This window comes from Lolium rigidum, chromosome 7, assembly GCF_022539505.1.
Source record: "Lolium rigidum isolate FL_2022 chromosome 7, APGP_CSIRO_Lrig_0.1, whole genome shotgun sequence".
NCBI classification, from domain to species: Eukaryota; Viridiplantae; Streptophyta; class Magnoliopsida; order Poales; family Poaceae; genus Lolium; species Lolium rigidum.
Window position 1 is genome coordinate 43309447 of NC_061514.1, and position 25605 is coordinate 43335051.

At 46.6% G+C, this 25605-nt stretch overlaps 1 protein-coding gene across 1 annotated transcript; it reads right to left on the minus strand.

Moving 5' to 3' along the window:
• Positions 1 to 1969: 1969 nt before the first annotated feature.
• On the minus strand, positions 1970 to 10676 carry LOC124671237 (pectinesterase-like). The gene is made up of 2 exons (XM_047207636.1): positions 9674 to 10676; positions 1970 to 2634 (listed from the first exon to the last, which is right to left on the minus strand). Exons 1-2 carry the CDS (start codon positions 10674 to 10676, stop codon positions 1970 to 1972), a joined length of 1668 nt encoding a protein of 555 aa, XP_047063592.1.
• Between the last annotated feature and the right edge of the window lie 14929 nt (positions 10677 to 25605).

The following is a 25605-nucleotide window of genomic DNA, read 5'->3' on the forward strand; positions in this document are numbered from 1 at the left end:
CTTTTTCCACCAGTGATCTGATATTTTTCTTGGGTTTCATTTTGGAGAACTTGGTAACATGCAAGATGAGTATTGTGATGCCCATTTATGTTTTGATTAGCTAGCTGAAAAATTCACCGAAGCGGAGAATGGAAAGGGTAATTGTTTATGGTACTACTATCTGGCCATGATAGTACTAACGTGGAGAATTGGGGAGAAGAGGGTAATTGAAGATCATTTTGTGATCTTACTGGTATAAAATGATGTTGATTGAGTTTTATTTATGTTGTTAGGTCAAATATTTGAGTGGTTTCTCCCAATATTAAAAAATATTCTCTTGTATTTATTGATGCTTCAAGTTCTATATAGAATTTTTTTTATATCAGGCAGATAGTACTGTGAATATAGTTTTTACATTTGTTTGCAACAATTAATTTATTATCACTGAGTCTATCGTAGGCACTTATTTGCAGCTGTCGTTATCATCCACTAGAGGACTTGGAGGTTCCCAATGGCGGCGGTTCTTCGCCGGAAGAGGGCATTCAAGCAAACTTCCCTTGTTCCTCGGCGGTGATGCCTTGAGGACGAAGGCGACCAGTGGCGGAGGCGCCAGAGGACTTGATTGCTTTTTTTAATCTTTTGTTCTGGGGTGTTTTATGTAAATGTGCAAGCATTATCTTTGAATACTAGGTTCTTTAGGGCCAGTGTTGTTAAGAGCATGTATGCAATTTGTACCTGGCACGTGTTCTTTTATTGAAGTATCACCGGGGTCTTCTAGACCCCTCCTTCCTACAAAAAAAAGTTTTACCATTCTTGACATGGTGTGCCGATTGTGTGGCATTCGTGGTGTGCTGCCCACGTGCGGGTTATGAAAGCCGTTTCGAGTGCCGAGCCAGAGCCGCACAGCCGCCCCACGCTCTGTCGTTTGCATCGCTGGTTTCCTTTACCATTGTGTAGTACTATGAGTCTATCAATTTAGTTATCATTGAATCTTTCGTAGATAATTATTTGCAGTTTCGTTATCATCCACCAAGGGAAGTTGAGCTTTACTTATTTCAGTTCCTTTATTTCATTTGGTTTTGTATTGATTACACACTGTTGTGCCTGACAACCATCTCGGTGGAGTTGGAGACACAAAACTAATTTATTTGCATTTTAGGGTTGTTTGCAGATGATAATATAGAATCTCCCCCCCCCCTGGAGAGTTTGATATAAATCCTTGAGCTACATGCCATTTTATAATTGGAAGAAAATTTGACTTATGATGAATTAAAATCAGTCAATTGTTAAATACAACTCCCTAAATTACAATACAAAAACGTGAATAAACGCCTAGTTTGTTGCCTTTGAGGAGTTTCTTCCCCGTAATTTTTGGATTTTTGCAAGGGTCAGATGAATCCGATGAAATTTTCACCTAGGCAGGAAATTCTTGTCCACCCTGTATATCTTTCTCTAGTACACAATGGCGACGCCTCTATTGAGAATTATTTTAGGTGAAATTTAAATATTTCCTTGTGGTAGTTCAGCAAAGGGGTGATCTTAATGAGAGACAATCAGTAGATACTCACAACTTCTATGATTCCACAATTTCAGACAAGAGAATGTGTACTTCTGCTTTGCATTATGGAGTACGAACAATGATTAGTGATTTTTTTATTAGAAAAAACATCAACTTTATATATAGCAGGATGCAAAAGAAATATAACCAGACAAGCTACCCAAAGAATTGAAGTAGCCTGAGAAACCAATTGGAAATCCGAAACTGTAGCCGCATCCATGCCCATAAAAATTACATAGTGCACAAGTACTAATCATCATGCTATGTGGTGCACGTATCAATGAACCAATCACGTTTGGATGGTGGCGCGGTGCACAAAAACAAAAGAAAGAAATTCGAATTGGCTCTTTTCGCATATAGGCGTCGTTCGTTTATTGCCATCACGCGCGCCCAGAACTCGCTGGTGGAGAAGCAGATGGACATGCATGCCGTCTATGTCTGTAGCCAGATGTAACCGTCGATGAAAGACCCCGCCGTGAAGGTGCTGGCCTCCGACGCGCCGTTGATCACGCGGTAACCCTTCCAATTCACCCGCTTGGACGTGTCCGCTCCGGGGCCCGTGTTCTTGTACTCGCCGTAGTAGAGAGTGTCGAGCGCGAAAGTGCCGTCCCACTCGAGCCACCCCTTGGGGTCGACGACGCTGTCCAGCTCCGACTCCATGAACACCGTGCGCGAGTGGTGCTTCCATGGCCTGCCCAGGTACGTCCGGAAGCTCGACTGCACGGCGGCGAGGTCCGACGCGGCGGCGACCTTGCACTTGTGGATGGAGATGCCCGTGTTCTGGTTCGGGTCCGTCCTGCCCTGCGCCGTGTAGATGTTGCTCTGGTTCGGCAGTGGGCGCCGCGCGTAAAGGTTGCAGCTCTCGAGCACCACGGCGGCGTTGCCGAACACGAAGTCGATGGTGCCGTAGATGTCGCACTCGCGGTAGAACTGCCGGAGAGAGTGCACGTACAGCGTGTCCTGGTAGCCCACGAAGCTACAACGATAGAAAGCCGATAGGTCGGCGCCGACGCGGAGCGCCACCGCCTGGTGCTTCGATGGTCCGGCCGCGTTCTCGATTGTCAGATCGCGGGCCATGAAGTTGTTGCCCACCACCGCTGCATCTCAAACAAAATTACCAAGAATTCGTAAGATGAACATTTGGTCGGTCTATTTTACTAAGTTTTGTGCTTTGCGAAGGTAATCTTTTGTCGTAGTCCTATATGGAAAGCAAAAAAGTAGTAAGGCGGATGGACCTTAGTCGACTGTTTGACTTGAGGAACCACTCGTTTTTACAATTGAGCTGCTTACTGATGTACTCCCGTATGCTAGTTAATAGAGCTGCTATGATGGGTTTTCTTAAAAAATAAATCACTTACTTTCATTGCAATACTATTAATTACCCTCGCAGATAAATAATTCGTATTTTTGCAACTATTAGCCTAACTTTATCCATTGTGTATCCTTTTTTTTCCCAATACTCCAATTTGTGCACTTCTCTAATATCTTCTGCATTTCTTGTTTATCTGCATTTGTCAATGGTAAACATAGCTGATCGATCTTCTCTTTGATTCCACATTTCCTACGTGAAACTTTTGTCAAGAATCTCCACCAGTGCATCCTAAATTGTGGCCGACCGCGTGTTATGGTGGGCGTTGTCAACAATTGCTGGTCTATCAGGGATGGTTGTATCCACCGGTGTCCACTATAGCTAATCCCCAAAAGTTTAAATTTGAAGCAAAACTTGGAAGATGATGATTTACATTCAAATTTAGAACAAAGTTTGCAATTTTTTACTAAATTTAACAAAATCGTAGACAAACAAGCCTATTCTACTGGTAGAAGACGTTGTAGTCGAGGCCGTCTGTGCCGTCAACGTTGTTTTCATCATCCTTGCCCCAAGTCTCATCGAAGTTGTAGTCCTCCTGCAGATGCTCTAGCGATGGCAGCATCGACACCTCTGGCTCGACGAGGTCGATGATGTTGCCACTTTCCGACATAGACCAACATTGCACAAACTTGTCGATGGCCGGCTGGACCTCATTGAACGAGCTCACCATAAGCGTTGCCTTCCCCGACATGTTTTCCGGATCATCCAAGTCGCGGACCACCGCCTAGATATTTAGCTCTTGTTCCCACGGCACCTTCTCCTTCTTTGGCACCGGTGAGAGGACGATGAGCTTCTCCTTCTTTAGGCACCGGAGGAGAAGGCACCCACGGGGCAGTGACTGCGACTCTTCCTTCTTTAGTATCGGAGAAAGAGAGTGCGCGCCGCAACTTCCTTCTCCTTCTTGGGCAAAGGAGTGCCAACATGGCGCAGATGGCTCGTTGATGAACATGCATCCCCTGCGTGGCCACGGGGCGGGGGAGATGGCAGATGGCTCGCTGATGAACATGCATCCCCTGCGTGGCCACGGGGCGGGGGAGATGGGTATGGACTTGATACTCATTTTTGGGAGGATAGTTGGCTTGGGGACAAGCCCCTAGCGCAGCAATATCCCTCATTATACCGTATTGTCCAACATAAAAATGTTCTAGTGGCAAATGTTCTACATGGCTTTCCTCTAAATATAGCTTTTAGAAGAAATCTTGATGAACACAAATGGAATATATGGTTGCACTTTGTAAGTCGGCTAATAGAGGTTAGCCTATCTGATACCAAGGATGAGTTTGTATGGAACTTCACCGCCTCAAAGGAGTTCACAGTTAAGTCCATGTATCTTGATTTTTTAAATGGGCACACTACATACCTTCGGAAGTGTATTTGGAAGATTAAGGTACCACTATAAATTAGAATCTTTATGTGGTTTCTTCATAAAAAAGTTATACTTACTAAGGATAACCTTGCTAAAAGGAATTGGGAGGGCTCTAAACTATGTTGTTTTTGTGATCAAGATGAAACGGTACAACATTTGTTTTTTGAGTGCCCTCCCACCAAAGCAGTTTGACGTATTGTTCATATGGCTTTCGATAGAGCTCCACCGAAAAATATCGCAAACTTGTTTGAAAATTGGTTGCATGGTGTTCAAAAGAAAGTTAAAAGCCAACTAAGAGTTGGTGTTTGTGCTCTCTTATGGGTAATGTGGCACGTTAGAAACGATATTATCTTTAACAAACAAAAACACGCTTCCTTTTTATAGGTTATCCCACTTGCTACCCATTGGACCCGCACGTGGTTATGTCTCCAGCCGGAGGCGCAATGTCTGGATATGGATTTTCGGTGCAGCCGTTTGGAAATGGTTGCTCAGGATTTATTCAGCCAGTGCGGCTGGCAGCTTGATCGTAGGTTCACATGTTGAGACTTTGACGTTGTGTTTTGGTTTCAGTTTTTAGGTGGTTGATTCTTGTAGAAACTTTGTGTGATCCATGAACTCTAATAAGGATACTTTTTTGTAAGGCTCCAAACTGAATTTTAATAATGAAATAAAGGCCGTATGTATCACTTTGATACAGAGCACTGGCACAAGTGGAAGTCCATGGAGCCCCATGTGTGGTTTGGCAATTAATTATAATCCCTATGGACTATAGTTTGCATTGAGTTATATTTGTAGTATTTGTCCATAGACAATACTTCAACCATATGTTGACTTCAAGGTTGCAAGAAGAAGGAAATGAAGAAGATCACGTGTGAAGTGTGCATTGAAGAAGAAGATGGAGTGAGATCTCACGTGTATCTTCAAGACATCAACATTACGTAGAAAGAAGAAATGTTGTGCAAGTTCAAGATGAGCTATCTCAAAAAATTCATATGCTTGAAGCTTGTCATCCATATGGTGATCATGGATATGTGACAATGCACCGAGAAGAATCTCTCCCATAATGGAATATGGGGGAGCAATCCACAAGACTTCATCAAGCAAGAACAATCAAGAAAAGAATTCCATCTTGTTGCGGTCAAGATCGACATTATCTAACTCAAGTAGAATGCACAAGATTAATGTTTAATCTTGATATGGTTTCTTTCCTACTAGTCTCGTGGTGTAATTAGGAGACCAGTTTATAGGATAGTTGGCCATACTATCAAGATGGCTCTCAAGTGAGTAACTTGATCGTATCGTTTGGGGGAGGTCAAACCTTTGCATCCTTTTATCTTATTTATTGGTTTTATTTGGATCTTATCCACGTGGTGTTATAGAGATTGTTTATATTCTCATGACAAGCTCTATTTCGTCAAAAATGGAGTTTGGCATGAAATACTTGTTGCGTTTTTGATATTGGAGTTTTTCTCGCTTCTTCACGTTGAGAGGTTGCACCTCTAAATAGAAAAATCTCCCCACGTGTTCTTAATAGTTCCAACAAAATTTTCGTTCTCTTTACAACAAATTTGTTTCACCTAAATCGGTGTGTCTTAACTCAAGTTGTTGCATTCTCGATGTTGGAGATTTTACTAGTTTGTCTCTTATATATAGGTTAAACCTTTCTTCACGTGATTGTATACTCGATGGTTTGATCATGATGTTTCCCCGAGCGATCTTGTAGAGATTTTTGTTTTTATTTGAAGGAGCCCAAGATCATCGAATTTAGAGTCCGGGTGTGAAACTTATGGCGTTCTTGGGCATGCATATGCGCTGCCGCCGGGGTGGTCCGGCCAGCCCAGACCTGCCTACCCGGAGTAGTCCGGCCTCAGTCCGGGATAGCATTGGGGAGCTCGGCATGCTTGCAGTAATCGTCTCCGGTATTGTTCCAGCAGGACCCGACCAGTTCGTCCGGATTGAGTGGTCCAGCCCAGCCGGCAGGTCCGGCCAACAGGAAATTCGTGCACAACGATAACTTTGGTGGGGGCCTATTTAAGGGGCTTTCTTCCTCAACGGTTCCCCAACCCTCTTAGCTCGTTTTGCTCCATTGTTGACCTTTCTTTGAGCTTGCTATCTTTCTCTCCCTCCAATGATTCTTGCATCTATTTGAGAGAAAGATAGAGGAGATCCAGATCTACATATTCACCAGTCAAGTCCCTCTCTTTATGCGGGGAAACCACTAAATCTAGTTCTTGGAGACATTTGGTGTTCCCCCTCTTTGCTCTTCCTCTCTTATCCCCCAATAGGTTTTGTAGCTTTGTTGGAATTTGAGAGTGAGGGACTTGCCATTGCATTTGGTGCATCGGTTTGAGTTCTCCACGGTGATACACGGAAGTGAAAGTTGTGAGAATATCTCTCCAGGATCTTGTTCTAGGAAATTGTTCATCTTGGGTCTTTGGAACCTAGACGACTTTTGTGACTTAGTGGTGTTCTTGGAGCCTCCAATTAAGTTGTGAAGATTCCTCAAGCATGAAGCCTTTGTGGAATTTTTTTGGGAGCCTCCAATTATGTCATAGAGATTGCTCCAAGCTTCGGTGAGCCCCCTCAAGGTACCATAGTAGAGCGAGGACTTCCCTTTCGGTGGAAAGTCTTGAGGAGAATACAATGAGGAATTCGTGGCGGTTTGGCGATCCTTGTGACTCCACACTGCTCCAATGGAGAGTAGCACTCGCAAGAGCGTGAACTTCGGGATAAATCGCAGTCTCTGTGTGTCTTGGTTATTTATATAACCTAGCTCTTTACTTATGCACTTTATTTTATGATAGCCTCCCTTCTTGAAGTTAGACATCTTGCTATGATATAGTTGATTGTCTTGTTTACCATAAATTGTTGGTGCACATAGGTGAACCCTAGGTATATAGATTTTGTGCTTGAAAATTGAACACTAGTTTTATTCCACAACTGTAAAGGCCATCTCATAAAAAATTTAAACCACCTATTTCCCCCTCTAGGCGGCATCCGTGTCCTTTTCAGCGAGGATGATCCTGAGGACCCCGAGCGTGATGTTGACTAGGACGACGCCTTGCAGACGGTCTCTCGGGGAAGACGACACACAAGAGGAGGAGACTGGTAGCCAGGTTGGGCAAGCGTCTCGTCGACGTCGCGCCTGTGCCACCATGCTCGCCATCTGAGGCGGTTGTAGCGGCCGTAATGGGGCTGTATAAGCGGGCCAACTCCTCCACCCATTCATGACCCATAGCCAGTTGCTCGTCACTTAATTCGGGTTTGCCCGTTGTGCCTCTGGCAGCTCCGAGCGGAATCGCTCAATGTATGCGGAAAGCTTGCCCCCTCTGGGATTGGAGGAACCACATAGCTTGCGATGGAGATGTTGTAGCCGTGCGGCAGGCGGAATTCCGGCAACACGAGCAGACTGTTGTCGGCCAACACCATCACGTCCTCCAGGCTGAGGTTGCGTGTGGAAAGCTCAGGCATGTCCTGGCCGACATCGGAGCCACTACCGCCTCACTCGTAGTTGTGCTACATCGTAATGGCTAGGGTTGCAGAGGCGGTGAGAAGGAGAAGAAGCGAGGTAGAAGATGGTGAGTGAAATGCCAAGACGACGCCAATTTAAAATACCAGGAGGTCAGCATGCACATTTATGGCAAAGCTCAGCCGTCGCCGCATGGAGCCTTAATGGTGCTTTGCCGCTCTATGCCTGCCTAGGGAATCAGCGCCTCCATTAAAACACGGCGACCAACTTTGCCCGGTCGTAAAGAATGACGACTGGCGGCCGTGTCGCTGCTAGGTCAGCCCCATCGCAAAATCTTACGTGGCGCGGAGTGCAGTCATCCCTGCCCCGGCTCTAATGGGTAGGGACCAACATGGGGTTGTCAGTTATTTTTCGGGCTTCAAATTATACCGGCTAGTCATAACGGATGTCAGAGGGATCCCAAAAACCATGCGAGACCATAACGACCCTACTGGCGACGCTATTGGAACCACCCGTGGAGATGCCCTAATAGGTTTTTCTTTATAGAGCAACCAGAAACCATTGACAAAAATATCTAACTCAAAATAAGGTGAAAGATAGTTGGCTAGGTTATAAGAAAAACTGATTTAAACTATATATGCTTGGGAAGGATGCATATGGCTAATAAGCCACACACCAGGGCTGGTTGTGCCACCCAAGCGACCAAAGTTATCATTCTATAAAAAGACGACGAGCTCTAGATCTATCATTCTACAAAAGGACGACGAGCCCTAGATCCACCACCTTTGTAGCGAACCTCTAAAATGGTTATCTTAAATATCTTGATGGATGGATTACCTCAAACGTGGTTTTAGTAAAAATCCAAATAGGTGAGATATGGAACGGTGACACTGAGATTTTTTAAAATCCTTTTGCTAGTTTTAGGTTACCAGAGAATTAAGTTATTTGCAGGTCGACCCTTGCACAAGTCGATTTGTGTTGCGATAACATACACGTGAGAATTGTATATATGTGCGCAATTGCGTATTCCTTTTCAGTTATAGACGATTTGCATATAAGATTAGGTGACTGAAAATTAAATTAATTTCAGATAACTAAGCCATATTTTTTGAAAAATAGGCAGGCCATGAATATGCACACTAATCCAAAGCGTCGCCTGACATGCCCGTGACAACAAAGACATCGTGAGCAAAAGATTGAAGACAAAGACAAATTGTCACGACCCGGCCCGCCCACTGAAGCTCTGTCTTGAGATTCGTACTGTACGCACGTGCTCCAGCGTGGGTTTATCAGAGTGTACGTGCGCTCCACTGACCGCGCCGACGCATCCAAAGAGGCAAACAGAGTGGATGCATTCTTGGTTCCGGTGGTAGTACGTACATCGCTACATGGAGGCATGCTAGCCAAATACAGAGTAGTACTGTTGTAAGATGCAGGTAACATCGTCCGGCGCAACAGTGTATGTATATATGCAGGTACTCCTTCCAGCCAGCCTAATTTGGCGAGTTGGTGTTTCCAGTTAACTCGATGCAGAATAGACATGACATGGGGATATGGGTAGATTTAAGCTTTGAAATACGGAGTACATTTGTTGGTTCAGGTTGAGGCTATGAAATACAGTTTTGTATTCTGACACCAAAACAGTGGCTGCAATAAAGTATTGATGTCATCCGCTTGGAGGATATGGGCAATGCCAAATAATTTTCTCACAGCTAGCAATGTAGGCCTCATGTTTGGCGTTTCTGCCATTTCTACACGTTCGAGCAAGATGACGTAGCTGGATTAGCCAATGGCAAAACACCCGGCCATTGTACATAGCTACTTAACGAAGGATTTTTTTTTTTGACGGGATGTAGGAAGCAATATTAAGTATATATTGAAAGATTAAAACGAGTGCAGTGGAATAGGGGTATGATGTGAATCGCCGCTTACCGACTGTGGCGGAGCGGAAGGTGGTGGAGCCGTCGACGACGTTGAGGCTGGCTTTGATGACCGTCTTGCCGATGCCGTCGCCGACGAACATGAGATTCTTGTGTTTCTTCCCCACCTCTACGTTCTCCATGTATGTGCCAGCCTTGATGTATATCACGTACCTCGTCTTCGAGTTGGTCGGCGCCGCCGCGACCGCCGCCGACACCGTTGTGTAGGCGCCGCTCCCGTCCTTGGCCACCACCGCATCCGCTTTTATGCCAGACGCTGGCGCCTGCAGCAGCCGCCGGCTCCCAGGCCTCACCCACCGCGGGAACCCCTTCACCATCTGCCCGTACCCCATGAATGGCTGCCGCTGCATGCTCTCCATAGACGACGTTGACGTGGACGACGCATTGGCACCGGGCAGCTTCCTGGCCAGGGCAAGCGAGTTGCTGACCAGTCGGGAGATGTGGTTGATGCGGGGCTCTATCAAGCGCCGAAGATGGCCGCCCTTCTGGTACGCGAAGCCCTCGAGGCAGGTCTGCTGGTTGGTGATGGCGGCGGAGAGGACCGTCATGACTTCGTGCATCATTGGCCGGCTCGAGGTAGAGAGCCGCTGCTCCAGGTCGGAAGTGGTGGCCCGGAGGTCGTCCATGGTGTCGTCGAGAAGCTCAATGCAGTCCGACACGGCAAGCCGGTCGCGCGCGGTGAGGGAGCTCTCCTGGAGGTAGGAGGAGCAATTGGCAGACATGTCAGTGACTTCCGTCTCCGTGCGGTTGCAGGTAGCGCCGATGACGACCCGGAGGGGCTTCTTGTGGAGGCTTGGAATGGTGGCGAGCGTGGACAGACAGAGGTCCGGGTACAACGTGCCGTCGCAGTGCGCGGCCGCGGCGGCCTCCGGAGAGGGATAGAAGGAGACTGTGGCGGCGGCATCGGCTGCGGCGAGACCGGCGGCGAGTGTGAGGGTGAGGAGGCTGAGGAGGACGAAGAGATGCCTCAGTTTGTCGTATAGGCTGGGTGACATTGTTGCGTGCTAACCCGAGCACGAGCTGCACGACTACCAACTACAGAGCTAGAATGTGCTAGTGAGGTGCGTAGGTTTCGATCGTATTAGTAGCCCAAATGACTAAAACCGCAGCTGCGCCAAACTGACTAAGAGCATCTCCCGCGTCCCCCAAACCGTCCTCCAAAAGAATTTAGGGCGCGCCGGACAAAAAAACCGTTACAGCCGCGTCCCCCAAAGCCCATTTTTGTCCGGCGCGGCCCGATACGGTGTCCGGCGCCCCGAGCCCGTCCCCGTCCCCGTCCCACAGGGGACGCTCCGGGGACGCCGGACACACCGAAAAGCGAGGCGAACCGACGCGGGCCCGACGCGTCAGCGGCTCGGACGCTCAGCCGCAGCCTCACGTAGCGACGGTGCGGTTGCCGGAAGCGGAACCATCGCATTGGCAACCGCGTCGACGACGCGGCAACCGCCGGAATGGAGTCGGGACTCCTCGGAAGAGCAACCGCTGCTCTTTTCGACTTCGCGCCGCCGTTCATCCGCGCTCAATAAGACCCGTACGTCGGCGCTTTTGGATCTTCACCGGCCGCATCCGACACCTCCGGCGACGATGAGCTACATCTCCGAGCTCCCGTCCGACACCTCCCGGCGAGGGAAAGCCTGCTGGATGGCGCCATTGGTGGGAGAAAGCTCGGACGCCCGGCAGCCGGTGACGATTCCCTCCCGCCACTTGACAGGCGCGGAGGAATGGCTCGGGCGTGGAGGAGGACGCGGAGGAAGAAGGGTCAGAGGAGGCGGCGGTGGCCCGTGCGAAGGCGGAGGCGGACGCGAAGGCCAATACCGCCAAGGCCAAGGCGCAGCCGGCGAGCACCGACGACAACGAGGAGGACACCGACGCGTCGGCCGACACCGCCTCTTCGGAAGAGGTGACGAGCAGGAAGCGCCACCGTGATGACGACGACGAGGCGGGGCCATCATCGAAGAAGAAGAAGTAGTAGTTTAAAATAATTTATATGTAATTTAATTATGTTTTTTCGAAGTTTTATATGTATTTTGTTTATGTTGAACCGATTTGAATATTAGTAAAGAGTTTTACTATCTATTTAAATTATTTTTAATGTTTGGGGGCGGCGTTTGGGGGATGCGACTGGGGAGCGACGTCCCCCAAACGCGGCACCAATGAAATACGTCCCCCAAACGCTCAATCCGGCGCGCTTTGGGGGACGGTTTGGGGGACGCGGCTGGAGATGCTCTAACCGAGCCCACGAGTTACGCGATGACAAAATGCGGAACCACTGATACGTCCCAAACGTATCTATAATTTCTTATGTTCCATGCTACTTTTATGATGATACTCACTTGTTTTATACACATTATATGTCATTATTATGCATTTTCCGGCACTAACCTATTGACGAGATGCCGAAGAGCCAGTTGCTGTTTTCTGCTGTTTTTGGTTTCGAAATCCTAGTAAGGAAATATTCTCGGAATTGGACGAAATCAACGCCCAGGGGCTTATTTTTCCACGAAGCTTCCAGAAGACCGGAGGAGATACGAAGTGGGGCCACGAGGCGACGCCACACTAGGGCGGCGCGGCCCAGGCCCTGGACGCGCGGCCCTAGCGTGTGGGTCCCTCGTGTCGCCCCTAAACCTACCCTTCCGCCTACTTAAAGCCTTCGTCGCGAAACCCCCAATACCGAGAGCCACGATACGGAAAACCTTACAAAGACGCCGCCGCCGCGAATCCCATCTCGGGGGATTCAGGAGATCGCCTCCGGCACCCTGCTGGAGAGGGGAATCATCTCCCGGAGGGCTCTTCATCGCCATGATCGCCTCCGGATCGATGTGTGAGTAGTCCACCCCTGGACTATGGGTCCATAGCAGTAGCTAGATGGTTGTCTTCTCCTCATTGTGCTATCATGTTAGATCTTGTGAGCTGCCTATCATGATCAAGATCATCTATTTGTAATGCTACATGTTGTATTTGTTGGGATCCGATGAATATGGAATACTATGTCAAGTTGATTATCAATCTATCATATATGTTGTTTATGTTCTTGCATGCTCTCCGTTGCTAGTAGAGGCTCTGGCCAAGTTGATACTTGTAACTCCAAGAGGGAGTATTTATGCTCGATAGTGGGTTCATGCCTCCATTGAATCCGGGACGAGTGACGGAAAGTTCTAAGGTTGTGGATGTCTCGTTGCCACTAGGGATAAAACATCGATGCTTTGTCTAAGGATATTTGTGTTGATTACATTACGCACCATACTTAATGCAATTGTCTGTTGTTTGCAACTTAATACTGGAAGGGATTCGGATGATAACCTCAAGGTGGACTTTTTAGGCATAGATGCATGCTGGATAGCGGTCTATGTACTTTGTCGTAATGCCCTGATTAAATCTCATAGTACTCATCATGATATATGTATGTGAATTGTTATGCCTTCTTTATTTGTCAATTGCCCAACTGTAATGTTCACCCAACATCTGTTTATCTTATGGGAGAGACACCACTAGTGAACTGTGGACCCCGGTCCAATTCTTTACATCCGAAATACAATCTCATCGCAATTGTCTTTACTGTTCTTCGCAAACAAACATCATCATCCACACTATACATTTAATCCTTTGTTTACAGCAAGCCGGTGAGATTGACAACCTCACTGTTACGTTGGGGCAAAGTACTTTGATTGTGTTGTGCAGGTTCCACGTTGGCGCCGGAATCCCTGGTGTTGCGCCGCACTACACTTCGTCACCAACGACCTTCACGTGATCCTTGACTCCTACTGGTTCGATAAACCTTGGTTTCTTACTGAGGGAAACTTGCTATTGTACGCATCACACCTTCCACTTGGGGTTCCCAACGGGCGTGTGCTTTACGCGTCATCAAGCTAAATTTCTGGCGCCATTGCCGGGGAGATCAAGACACGCTGCAAGGGGAGTCTCCCACATCCAATCTTTACTTTGTTTTTGTCTTGCTTTACTTTACTTTATTTACTGCTTTGTTTGCTCTTATATCAAAAATACAAAAAAAATTAGTTGCTAGTTTTACTTTATTTACTGTCTTGTTCTCTATATTGAAAACACAAAAAAATTAGTTACTTGCATTTACTTTATTTACTTTGCTTTATTTACTACTGCTAAAATGGGTACTGTTGAGAATACTAAGTTGTGTGACTTCACTAGCACAAATAATAATGATTTCTTATGCACACCTATTGCTCCACCTGCTACTACAGCCAGAATTCTTTGAAATTAAACCTGCTTTACTCGAATCTTGTTATGAGAGAGCAATTTTCCGGTGTTAGTTCCGATGATGCTGCTGCCCATCTTAATAATTTTGTTGAACTATGTGAAATGCAAAAGTATAAGGATGTAGATGGTGACATTATAAAATTGAAATTGTTTCCTTTCTCCTTAAGAGGAAGAGCTAAAGATTGGTTGCTATCTCTACCTAGAAATAGTATTGATTCATGGACTAAATGTAAGGATGCTTTTACTGGTAGATATTATCCTCCCGCTAAAATTATATCTTTGAGAAGTAGCATAATGAATTTTATGCAATTAGATAATGAACATGTTGCTCAAGCATGGGAGAGAATGAAATCTTTGGTAAAGAATTGCCCTACCCATGGACTGACTACTTGGATGATCATCCAAACCTTTTATGCAGGACTGAATTTTTCTTCGCGGAACCTATTGGATTCAGCTGCTGGAGGTACCTTTATGTCCATTACTTTGGGGGAGGCAACAAAGCTTCTTGATGATATGATGACAAATTACTCTGAATGGCACACGGAAAGAGCTCCACAAGGTAAGAAGGTAAATTCTGTTGAAGAAACCTCTTCCTTGAGTGATAAGATTGATGCTATTATGTCTATGCTTGTGAATGGTAGATCTAATGTTGATCCTAATAATGTTCCTTTAGCTTCATTGGTTGCCCAAGTAGAACATGTTGATGTGAATTTCATTAAAAGTAATAATTTCAATAACAATGCTTATAGGAATAATTCTGGTAACAACTATAGGCCATATCCTTCTGCTAATGGTAATGGTTATGGTAATTCTTATGGGAATTCTAACAACAATAATAGGAGTGTACCCCCTGGTCTTGAAGCCATGCTTAAATAATTTATTAGTACACAAACAGCTTTTAACAAATCTGTTGAAGAAAAGCTTGATAAAAGTGATATTCTTGCTTCTAAGGTTGATAGACTTGCCTCTGATGTTGATCTTTTAAAATTGAAAGTTATGCCTAATAAGGATAATGATAATAAAATTGTTACTACAGCAAATGCCATCCAAGTTCGAATTAATGAAAATATTAGATTGATGGCTGAATTGCATGCTAGGTGGGAAAGAGAAGAAAATGAAAAACTAGCTAAAGAGAATAATGTAGCTAAAGTTTGGACTATTACAACCACTAGTAATGATAATGCTTCACATGTTGCTACACCCCCTACTATCAATGGTAAAATAATTGGTGTTGGCAATGTTTCTACTCCTAGTGCAAAGCGTGCAAAATTGCCTGAAACAGCTAAAACTACTTGTGATAAAACTGCTGAAATTTTTCAAAATATTGGGGACAATAATTCCATTGCTGTAGATCATAATGGTTTAGATTTTGATGATTGTCATATCTCTGAAGTTATAAAGTTCTTACAAAAACTTGCTAAAAGTCCCAATGCTAGTGCTATAAATTTGGCCTTTACAAAACATATTACAAATGCTCTCATAAAAGCTAGAGAAGAGAAACTAAAACGTGAAACCTCTATTCCTAGGAAGTTGGAAGATGGTTGGGAGCCCATCATTAAGATGAGGGTCAATGATTTTGATTGTAATGCTTTATGTGATCTTGGTGCAAGTATTTCTGTTATGCCTAAGAAAATTTATGATATGCTTGACTTGCCACCATTGAGAAATTGTTATTTGGATGTTAATCTTGCTGATAATGCTATAAAGAAACCTTTGGGGAGGATTGATAATGTTCGTATTATGGTTAACAATAACCTTGTCCCCGTTGATTTTGTTGTCTTGGATATTGAATGCAATGCATCTTGTCCCATTATATTGGGAAGACCTTTTCTTCGCACTGTTGGTGCTACCATTGATATGAAGGAAGGTAATATTAAATATCAATTTCCTCTTAAGAAAGGTATGGGACACTTCCCTAGAAAGAGAATTAAGTTACCTTATGATTCTATTATTAGAACAAATTATGATGTTGATGCTTCGTCTCTTGATAATACTTGATCCACACTTTCTGCGCCTAGCTGAAAGGCGTTAAAGAAAAGCGCTTATGGGAGACAACCCATTATTTTACTTCTGCATTTTGTTTTATATTTGAGTCTTGGAAGTTGTTAATACTGTAGCAACCTCTCCTTATCTTTATTTTATTGCATTGTTGTGCCAAGTAAAGTCTTTGATAGTAAAGTCAATACTAGATTTGAATTATCGCGCAGGAACAGATTTCTTGCTGTCACGAAATTGAGCCGCCCCTGCTGTAGAAAATTTATAAAACTCTGCCAATTTACGTGCGTGATCCTCAGATATGTACGCAACTTTCATTCAATTTGGGCATTTTCATCTGAGCAAGTCTGGTGCCTCTAAAAAATTCATCTTTACGGACTGTTCTTTTTTTACAGATTCTGCCTTTTATTTCGCATTGCCTGTTTTGCTATGTTTTATGGATTTCTTTGTTCCATTAACTTTCAGTAGCTTTGTGCAATGTCCAGAAGTGTTAAGTATGATTATGTCACCTCTGAATATATAAATTATGCACTGACCCTCTAATGAGTTTGTTTTGAGTTTGGTGTGGAAGAAGTTTTAAAGGGTCAAGAGAGGAGGATGATAAAATATGATCAAGAAGAGTGAAAAGTCTAAGCTTGGGGATGCCCCCGTGGTTCATCCCTGCATATTTAAAGAAGACTCAAGCATCTAAGCTTGGGGATGCCCAAGGCAGCCCTTCTTCATCGACAACTTATCAGGTCACCTCTAGTGAAACTATATTTTTATTCCGTTACATCTTATGTGCTTTACTTGGAGCGTCTGTTTGTTTTTGTTTTTGTTTTTGTTTGAATAAAATCGGATCCTAGCTGATACGTCCAATTTGCATCACTATTTTATATCATAATTTGTTGTTATTCATTGATATATTTCATATTTGGAGATAATACTTATGTTATTTCATCTATTTTGCATGTTTCATGATTATTGGAGGATCGCGCACCGGAGTCAGGATTCTGCCGGAAAAAGCGCCGTCGAATGCAATATTTTGGAAGATCAACGGTTAACGGAAATTATATGAAAAATCCTATTTTTCCGAAGAGGAAGGGAGCCGTAAGGGGAGCCGAGGGGACCCGAGGTGGGCCCACCCCATAGGCCGGCGCGGCCCAAGGCCCGGCCGCGCCGCCTCGTGAGGAGGGGGCCCACAGCCCCTCTCGCCTCCTTTTCTTCGCGTACGCCTTCGTCCCGAAAACCTAAGCTCCGGGGGTACATCGCGAAGAGCCACAGCCGCCTCGCGGGGCGGAGAACACCGCAGAGAAAAGAGCTCTCCGGCAGGCTGAGATCCGCCGGGGAAATTCCTCCCGAGGGGGAAATCGACGCCATCGTCACCGTCATCGAGCTGGACATCATCTCCATCACCATCATCATCATCTTCATCATCATCACCGCCATCTCCACCGCTGCACGCCGTCACCGCTGTAACAATTTGGGTTTGATCTTGATTGTTTGATAGGGGAAACTCTCCCGTGTTGATTTCTACTTGTTATTGATGCTATTGAGTGAAACCGTTGAACCAAGGTTTATGTTCAGATTGTTATTCATCATCATATCACCTCTGATCATGTTCCATATGATGTCTCATGAGTAGTTCGTTTAGTTCTTGAGGACATGGGTGAAGTCTAAATGTTAGTAGTGAAGTATGGTTGAGTAATATTCAATGTTATGATATTTAAGTTGTGGTGTTATTCTTCCAGTGGTGTCGTGTGAACGTCGACTACACGACACTTCACCTTTATGGGCCTAGGGGAATGCATCTTGTACTCGTTTGCCAATTGCGGGGTTGCCGGAGTGACGAAACCCGAGCCCCCGTTGGTATATCGATGTAGGAGGGATAGCAGGATCTCGTAGTTTAAGGTCTGTGGTTAGATTTATCTTAATTACTTTCTTGTAGTTGCGGATGCTTGCAAGGGGTATAATCACAAGTATGTATTAGTCCTAGGAAGGGCGGTACATTAGCATAGGTTCACCCACACAACACTTATCAAAACAATGAAGATTAATTAGCCGTATGTAGCGAAAGCACTAGACTAAAATCCCGTGTGTCCTCGAGAACGTTTGGTCATTATAAGTAAACAAACCGGCTTGTCCTTTGTGCTAAAAAGGATTGGGCCACTCGCTACAATTATTACTCTCGCACTTTACTTACTCGTACTTTATTCATTTGTTACATCAAAACCCCCTGAATACTTGTCTGTGAGCATTTACAGTGAATCCTTCATCGAAACTGCTTGTCAACACCTTCTGCTCCTCGTTGGGATCGACATTCTTACTTATCGAAGATATTACGATACACCCCCTATACTTGTGGGTCATCAAGACTATTTTCTGGCGCCGTTGCCGGGGAGTGAAGCGCTGATGCGTGTAATTGACACGTCCGTTGGGAACCCCAAGAGGAAGGTGTGATGCGCACAGCGGCAAGTTTCCCTCAGTTAGAAACCAAGGTTTAATCGAACCAGTAGGAGTCAAGAAGCACGTTGAAGGTTGATGGCGGCGGGATGTAGTGCGGCGCAACACCGCAGATTCCGGCGCCAACGTGGAACCCGCTCAACACAACCAAAGTACTTTGCCCCAACGAAACAAGTGAGGTTGTCAATCTCACCGGCTTGCCGTAACAAAGGGGTAACCGTATTGTGTGGAAGATGATTGTTTGCAAGAAGACAAGAAAACAAGTATTGCAAGCAGATTTGTATTTCAGTATAAAAGAATGGACCGGGGTCCACAGTTCACTAGAGGTGTCTCTCCCATAAGATAAAAGCATGTTGGGTGAACAAATTACGATCGGGCAATTGACAAATAGAGAGGGCATAACAATGCACATACATGTCATGATAAGTACAAGTGAGATTTAATTGGGCATTACGACAAAGTACATTGACCGCCATCCAACCGCATCTATGCCTAAAAAGCCCACCTTCAGGTTATCATCCTAACCCCTTCCAGTATTAAGTTGCAAAGCAACAGACAATTGCATTAAGTATGGTGCGTAATGTAATCAACAACTACATCCTTAGACATAGCATCAATGTTTTATCCCTAGTGGCAACAGCACAACACAACCTTAGGGGTTTCGTCACTCCCCCGGATATCAATGCGGGCATGAACCCACTATCGAGCATAAATACTCCCTCTTGGAGTTACTAGCATCAACTTGGCCGCAGCCTCTACTAATAACGGAGAGCATGCAAGATCATAAACAACACATAGGTAATAACTTGATAATTAACATAACATGGTATTCTCTATCCATCGGATCCCGACAAACACAACATATAGCATTACATATAGATGATCTTGATCATGTTAGACAGCTCACAAGATCCAACAATGAAGCACAATGAGGAGAAGACAACCATCTAGCTACTGCTATGGACCCATAGTCCAGGGGTGAACTACTCACTCATCACTCCGGAGGCGACCATGGCGGTGAAGAGTCCTCCGGGAGATGAATCCCCTCTCCGGCAGGGTGCCGGAGGAGATCTCCCGTAATCCCCCGAGATGGGATTGGCGGCGGCGGCGTCTCCGGGAAGGTTTTCCGTATCATGGTTCTTCGTATCGGGGGTTTCGCGACGGAGGCTATAAGTAGGCGGAAGGGCAGAGTCGGAGGGCCGACGAGGGGCCCACACCATAGGGCGGCGCGGGCCCCCTCCGGCCGCGCGGCCCTATGGTGGCGGCGCCTCGTCGCCCCACTTCGTATCCCTTTCGGTCTTCTCGGAAGCTTCGTGGCAAAATAGGACCCCGGGCGTTGATTTCGTCCAATTCCGAGAATATTTCGTTACTAGGATTTCTGAAACCAAAAACAGCGAGAAAACAACAACCGGCTCTTTCGGCATCTTGTTAATAGGTTAGTTCCAGAAAATGCACGAATATGACATAAAGTGTGGATAAAACATGTAGATATCATCAATAATGTGGCATGGAACATAAGAAATTATTGATACGTCGGAGACGTATCAAGCGCTATTGGTAAGTGGAATTGGTAAGGGAAATTTCTACTGTTTGTGCTGATTTTATTTCTGCCTGCTGCTATAATTCATTATGGAGAGATCTTCTCTTGAGTGTTTATTTGGGAAATCTACTACTACTGCAAAGGTAGTGGATGAGGCGCCGTGTAAGGAAGAAATACCATACAAAATACCTATGAAAATTATTGAACGTGTAGTGGATAACCGTTATACAGGGGATTGAACTGTCCACCCTGGAGATCATTTACTGTTCTTACATGAATTATGCGGTTTATTCAAGTGTGCAGGTATTGCTATGGATGAAGTGAGGAAGAAACTGTTCTCTATATCGCTGTCTGGTAAAGCGGCGCATTGGTATAAATTACTGGATAATGGGGATTCTCTTGAATGGAATGATATTGTGCCCCTGTTTTATTCTAAGTTCTATCCTCCAAGTGAGATTCACAAAGATCGGAATCGCATATATATTTTTTGGCCTCATGAAGGAGAGAGTATTGCCCAAGCGTGGGGGAGATTGAAGTCTTTAATGCTCAAATGCCCCATTCATGAGCTTCCTGGTAATATTATTACTGATAATTTCTATGCAAGACTTTCTTTTTAAGACAAGACCTTGCTGGATACTTCTTGTTCTGGATCATTTACGCGCAACAAGGAAGAGTTTAAAAGGGACCTTCTGTTGGCGTCAGAAACCCACCGGCGGGCAGCGACGGGCAACACAGTAGAGCCGGGAACAACTAGGGCTGCGGCTGGCCCCAGTCCCTCAGAGCGACGGCCCGCAAAGCCTCCTGGTCACACGTCCGATGCTATCGCAAGGGCGTGCCACCCGACCTATACCGGTCGGGAAGGTGTGGATGATGCCTCGCTTAGTTTTCTGCAGGGCACACACGTAAACGTTAAATACGAGCCTCGATCGGCTCTCGAGTTATCTCCGTGAATCGGCTCAAAGAGCCGATCCACCCATGATTCGAACAAGGTGTCCGAATATATGGTGGTCCTGCTTGATCAAGATAAAGCTGATGAGATCTACGACGATTTAGGGTTTTCACCGCATAATCGGATCTTCCTACTCACGATTGGGCCTCGCGCTCGCGTACGGTGATCATAAGCCGATCCTAGACAGGGCCTAAAAACCAACACGAGGTTGATCCCCGGACATCCTTTCTAGGGCTAGCGAACTTCACCCTACACGCCGCCGGATCCTCCAACCCTTTGTAGGGCCTAACTATTGCGGATATTAAACTAATCCTTGAAGAATCAAGGAGCAACCGTAACGGATCGAATCTACTAAACCATGATCAAGCGGGTGCCGCCCCTACACCTAGGATAGGTGTAAGGGCGGCTAGACATGCAAGGGTCGCACGACGATAGCATATTATACGAAGAACAATGCTAACCCTAACATATCTAAGATAACTACGTTGCTCGCCATCAAAAAGGCTTCAGAGACGAGCAACGCATGAACAACGTGATAGGCATTACGCTGCCTAGATCGCAAGATGCGATCTAGGCAGCATGGTGCTTACCGGTAGAAACCCTCGAGACGAAGGAGTTGGCGATGCGCCGAGATTTGTTTGTGTTGAACGTTGGTTGTTGTTTATTCCATAAACCCTAGATACATATTTATAGTCCCGGGGACTTTCTAATTTAGGTGTGCACCTAACCGTGCACGAGACAAATTCTAACTTTTGATCTACGATACAATCTACTATAATTAACGATACACGGGCAATCTAGCCCAAATTCTTCGTGCAAGGCCGCTTCAGAGATCTTCCACGTGTAATCTTCCAAGCCCATCTTGATCGCGGCCCATCTCCTGATTTAGCCAAAATCTGGTGATAACACATGCCCCTCCTGGTTTTGGTAATGATAATTTCAAAACCACTCTGTTTTTCCTCCGAGGTGTCATATCGTGGCAGAGCAGAACCGTCGCAGTATGCTTCATCATGACGACTTGCCTTCCCAACTTCTCTGCACGATTTGACAGTTTTGGCACCATGTCCTCGAAAACCGTTCGAAAATTAAATCCCCACTTCTTTTATTTAACCGCACCGAACAGTTCTCCTCCTCATCCCCTCCGCATTAGCACTCCAAAAGCCCTTCTGCGCACCATGTCCTCCTCTTCCTCCACCTCATCGGAACTTTCCCTTGGGTCCTCCTCCTCCCGCGAGACGCCGCCGGACATTCGCGCACCAGAGGAATGGGACCTGGAAGACCACGCCTCCTCCATCTGGTCCGAGGACGACAAGTCCTTGACCAGTGGGGAGAGCGACCTCCGCTTCCTCGCCGACGGGGAATCGGAGGAAGAGAGAGACGACGATCGCTTCTCCTGGGACGACTTCACCACCTCCGAGGAGGTAGGGGAGGAGGAGGAGGAGGAGGAGGACGACGATAGCCCCTCCGACGAGCCGCCGGCTAAGCGCCACTGCCCCTGGCCGGGGAATCTCAGTGACTACGACAGCGACGATGATGACGATGACGAGGAGGATGAGGACAATGAAGGTCCCGCCGGCGGTCGCTACAGCAGCGACGACGAGCCCGCCGGGAGCAGCGCCGACAGCGGCGACGAGGGTGATGACGAGGGCAGCGACGGCCCGTAGATAGGACCCTTAGTATAGGATCAACAGTAGTAGACGGGGCAATGTATCCCCTTAGTACTCCCTTTTGAGAGCAATCAGCTCTTCTATGTAAGAAATCTGGTTTATCAATGAAGAAATTCCCCAATTTGATTTTGCCGATTTCCTTGATGCCAATTCAGCCGATTTCCCTTCATACTGATTCCGCCGATCGTCACTTAGACAATGCTTAATGAGCCGATGACAACGCATCGGTTTCTCATGACCCATTCTTCACCCCTTTGACATCGGAGCGATCGTGAATTTGATCAACGCCCGAAAGCTGAGGTTAAAAATATCAATCCTTCACGATCTATCTTTCGCCTTTTCCAACCGATGACTTTGAGTTCTAGCGGACAACCAGGCAGATCAACACCCTTACGAGAGCCCTAGAACCATTGCTGAAACGACTTGATGCTGAAGTCGATACCTCTGGGTTTCAGATATTCAGTAATACTCTTCAAACATGCCCAATCCCCTTTAAAAGGGTTATGATGGAGGGCTATCCGATGAAACTCCGATCGGCTTCTTAAGAACAGAATATCTACGCAATCAGTTGCCCCCCCCCCCCGAGCCTCTACCAAGGCGAGCATAGCAATGGGCTAACCAAACGTGTCGCCATCGGTTTCCAAGTCATGATGCAGAACCAGCCGATTTTAACAAAAATGGCTCTCCAGAGCAGAGAACCTTCAGAGTGAGCTGCCCCCCGAGCTTCTTCAGTCCACTTCCCGCGCATTGCAAATCAGATCGGCTCCTTTTCTTTTTGGGGGATCTGGGCAACCCACCTTTAGCCTGATCTGCACATCCATGCTGCTCTTGGCATTGTTCTTGAAGAGAGGACCCGAGCCACTGAACCACTCCATTGAGGAGTTCTTCCATTAGAATCTCTCTTCGTGGCCCACTTCCTGCTCCATCGGGCCACCTCTTGAGTCGATGGCCACGTATCGGCTTTCTATCCTTAAGTCGATGTTCCGTCGCATCGGCTATGCTTAAAAAAATTTGAATTTTTTACGGCCGATTTATGTATCGGCCCCCATACTTCCACACCCATCATCGAAGGATGAGACGCTCCTACTGCATATCCTCGTGTTTTGTCCACCTAGGTGCCCCCTCGAGCCGATTCTGTCAAGAGAATTGATGGTATCGGCTCTGTAGGTATTCCCTCGTTGGATCAACTGTTGAACCCAAGCAGAATGGATGGTGAGGATAATTTTGGCCGATTGCTGGAATCGGCCTCCACGTCGCTTGCTCGATGAAGGTTTTATAATGTTCCTTCATAAACTTTTGGGGCCGATCACAAGGATCAGCCTCGCCACGTTCGTCCATCGACGTTTGCTTTGTTACACGGTCAGGCCGGTGGATAAAACCAGCCTAACCCCGTTCTTTGTCACGTCGATGCGCTCGTAGTCGTCCAAATTGATGCCTGAGAGTGGCTCTTGGCCCGATGTCTCCCAAACGTCCATGCCAGCCTGTTGAAATCTCGACCGAATCATCTGCGTGGACGACTTCTACTTCATCCCCATCCCACCGTATTAGGCATTGGTGCATCGTGGATGGAATGCAACAGCTTGGCGTGGATCCAATCTCTCCCTAGTAGGACAGCATAGGTACTCTTGCCGTCGACAATAAAGAACGTCGTAGGGACCGTTTTCCTTCCTACGGTCGGATCCACATTCGGAACACCTTGTGTGTCGGATGCTTGGCCGTTGAAATCGCTCGTTGTTACATTGGTCTTGATCGGATCCGAGCTGGAGCGTCCCAACCGACGTAGCATGGAGTATGGCATAATGTTAACCGCCGCTCCGTGTCTACCAACATCTTGTTGACAAGGCTGCCCATTGATGTAGCCTCGCAAGTACAAGGCCTTCGGCATGCCTCGTAACTTCTTTCTCGTGGCTTCTCAAAGATGACCGGCCGTGGGCCGCAGTCCAATTGCGCCACAGGTGCTTCATATAATCTTGGAGCGCTAACTCCGTTGGAAGAATGAAGACCATGTTTGTGCCAGCCGATGTATCATCATCGGCTTTCCTTTGCTTGGAGCGCCACTCTTTTCTTTGTGGCCGACCTTCTTCGTCCAGGGTTCGCTGAATTTTGGCGGCCAGATCAGGCCGTGCCTTCCTCAACGTGTGCAGGTACAATCTTTCAGCTTCCTCCAACCCACGCAGACGCTGAACCCTTCGCTTCTGGGAGCGGCTGAGCCCATCAGGGCACCACCTTGGCCGATGATACTTATCTCCTTGATCATCGTCCTCTAGTTCCTCAAGATCTTCCACCCGAACGGACTCAGCATGCTTGTACCGAGGCGGGAGAGGCCCTAGGCGCTTGAACACGGACACGTTAGATGCATCCTTATTCTTCTGTTTGCATTCTGGGCAGTTGCCGATTGTTGGCAATCGGCTCATTCCTGAGTCCCAGCAATGTTTGAAGAAAGGACAGTCCCAGTGCCTATCCATGTCATCCTGCCCCCTTGACTTCCCTCTAGCGTGACGCTTGTACCCGTCGTGGATTCCATCATGCCGACGGTACTATTCTGTCCTCTGCATTAGACCGACAATCCCTCTCACCATCTACGTCGTAGCGCCGACGTTGGTCGTACTGCTGCTCATATTTGTTGAGGAGACGCACGGAGAGTGGAGGTTGATAGCGCACGCTTCTCACTTCCTCCTCTGTCAGGTACCGTGTGTCATCATCTTGGGGCCGGTCGTGTGGATCGGCCTCCTCTTTATCCTTGCCACGGGAGTGGCTGTTTTCCGTTTCATCTTTGCCATGGCGGCTTGCAAGCCCCGCCATGTTGATACCAAAGGAGAACTCTGGCTCCCTTATGGAGTGGCTGAGATCCACCATGTTGACGCCAAGCCACGGACGTGTGCTCCCATGGAGCTTGACATCGTGTGGACGGGTCTTTTCAAAGGAGCCGATGAGTTCGGCTTTGAGGACTGCCTTGATCTCGTCATGTTTCTTCTTGAGCTTGTCAGTCAGGTCCTCGTACTTGACCGGAGTGCTTTCCGCCATCTCGGATGTAGATGGCGATGAGGTGGATGTTGAAGATCGTCCCACCGGGCGTGCCAGAATGTGTTGGCGTCAGAAAC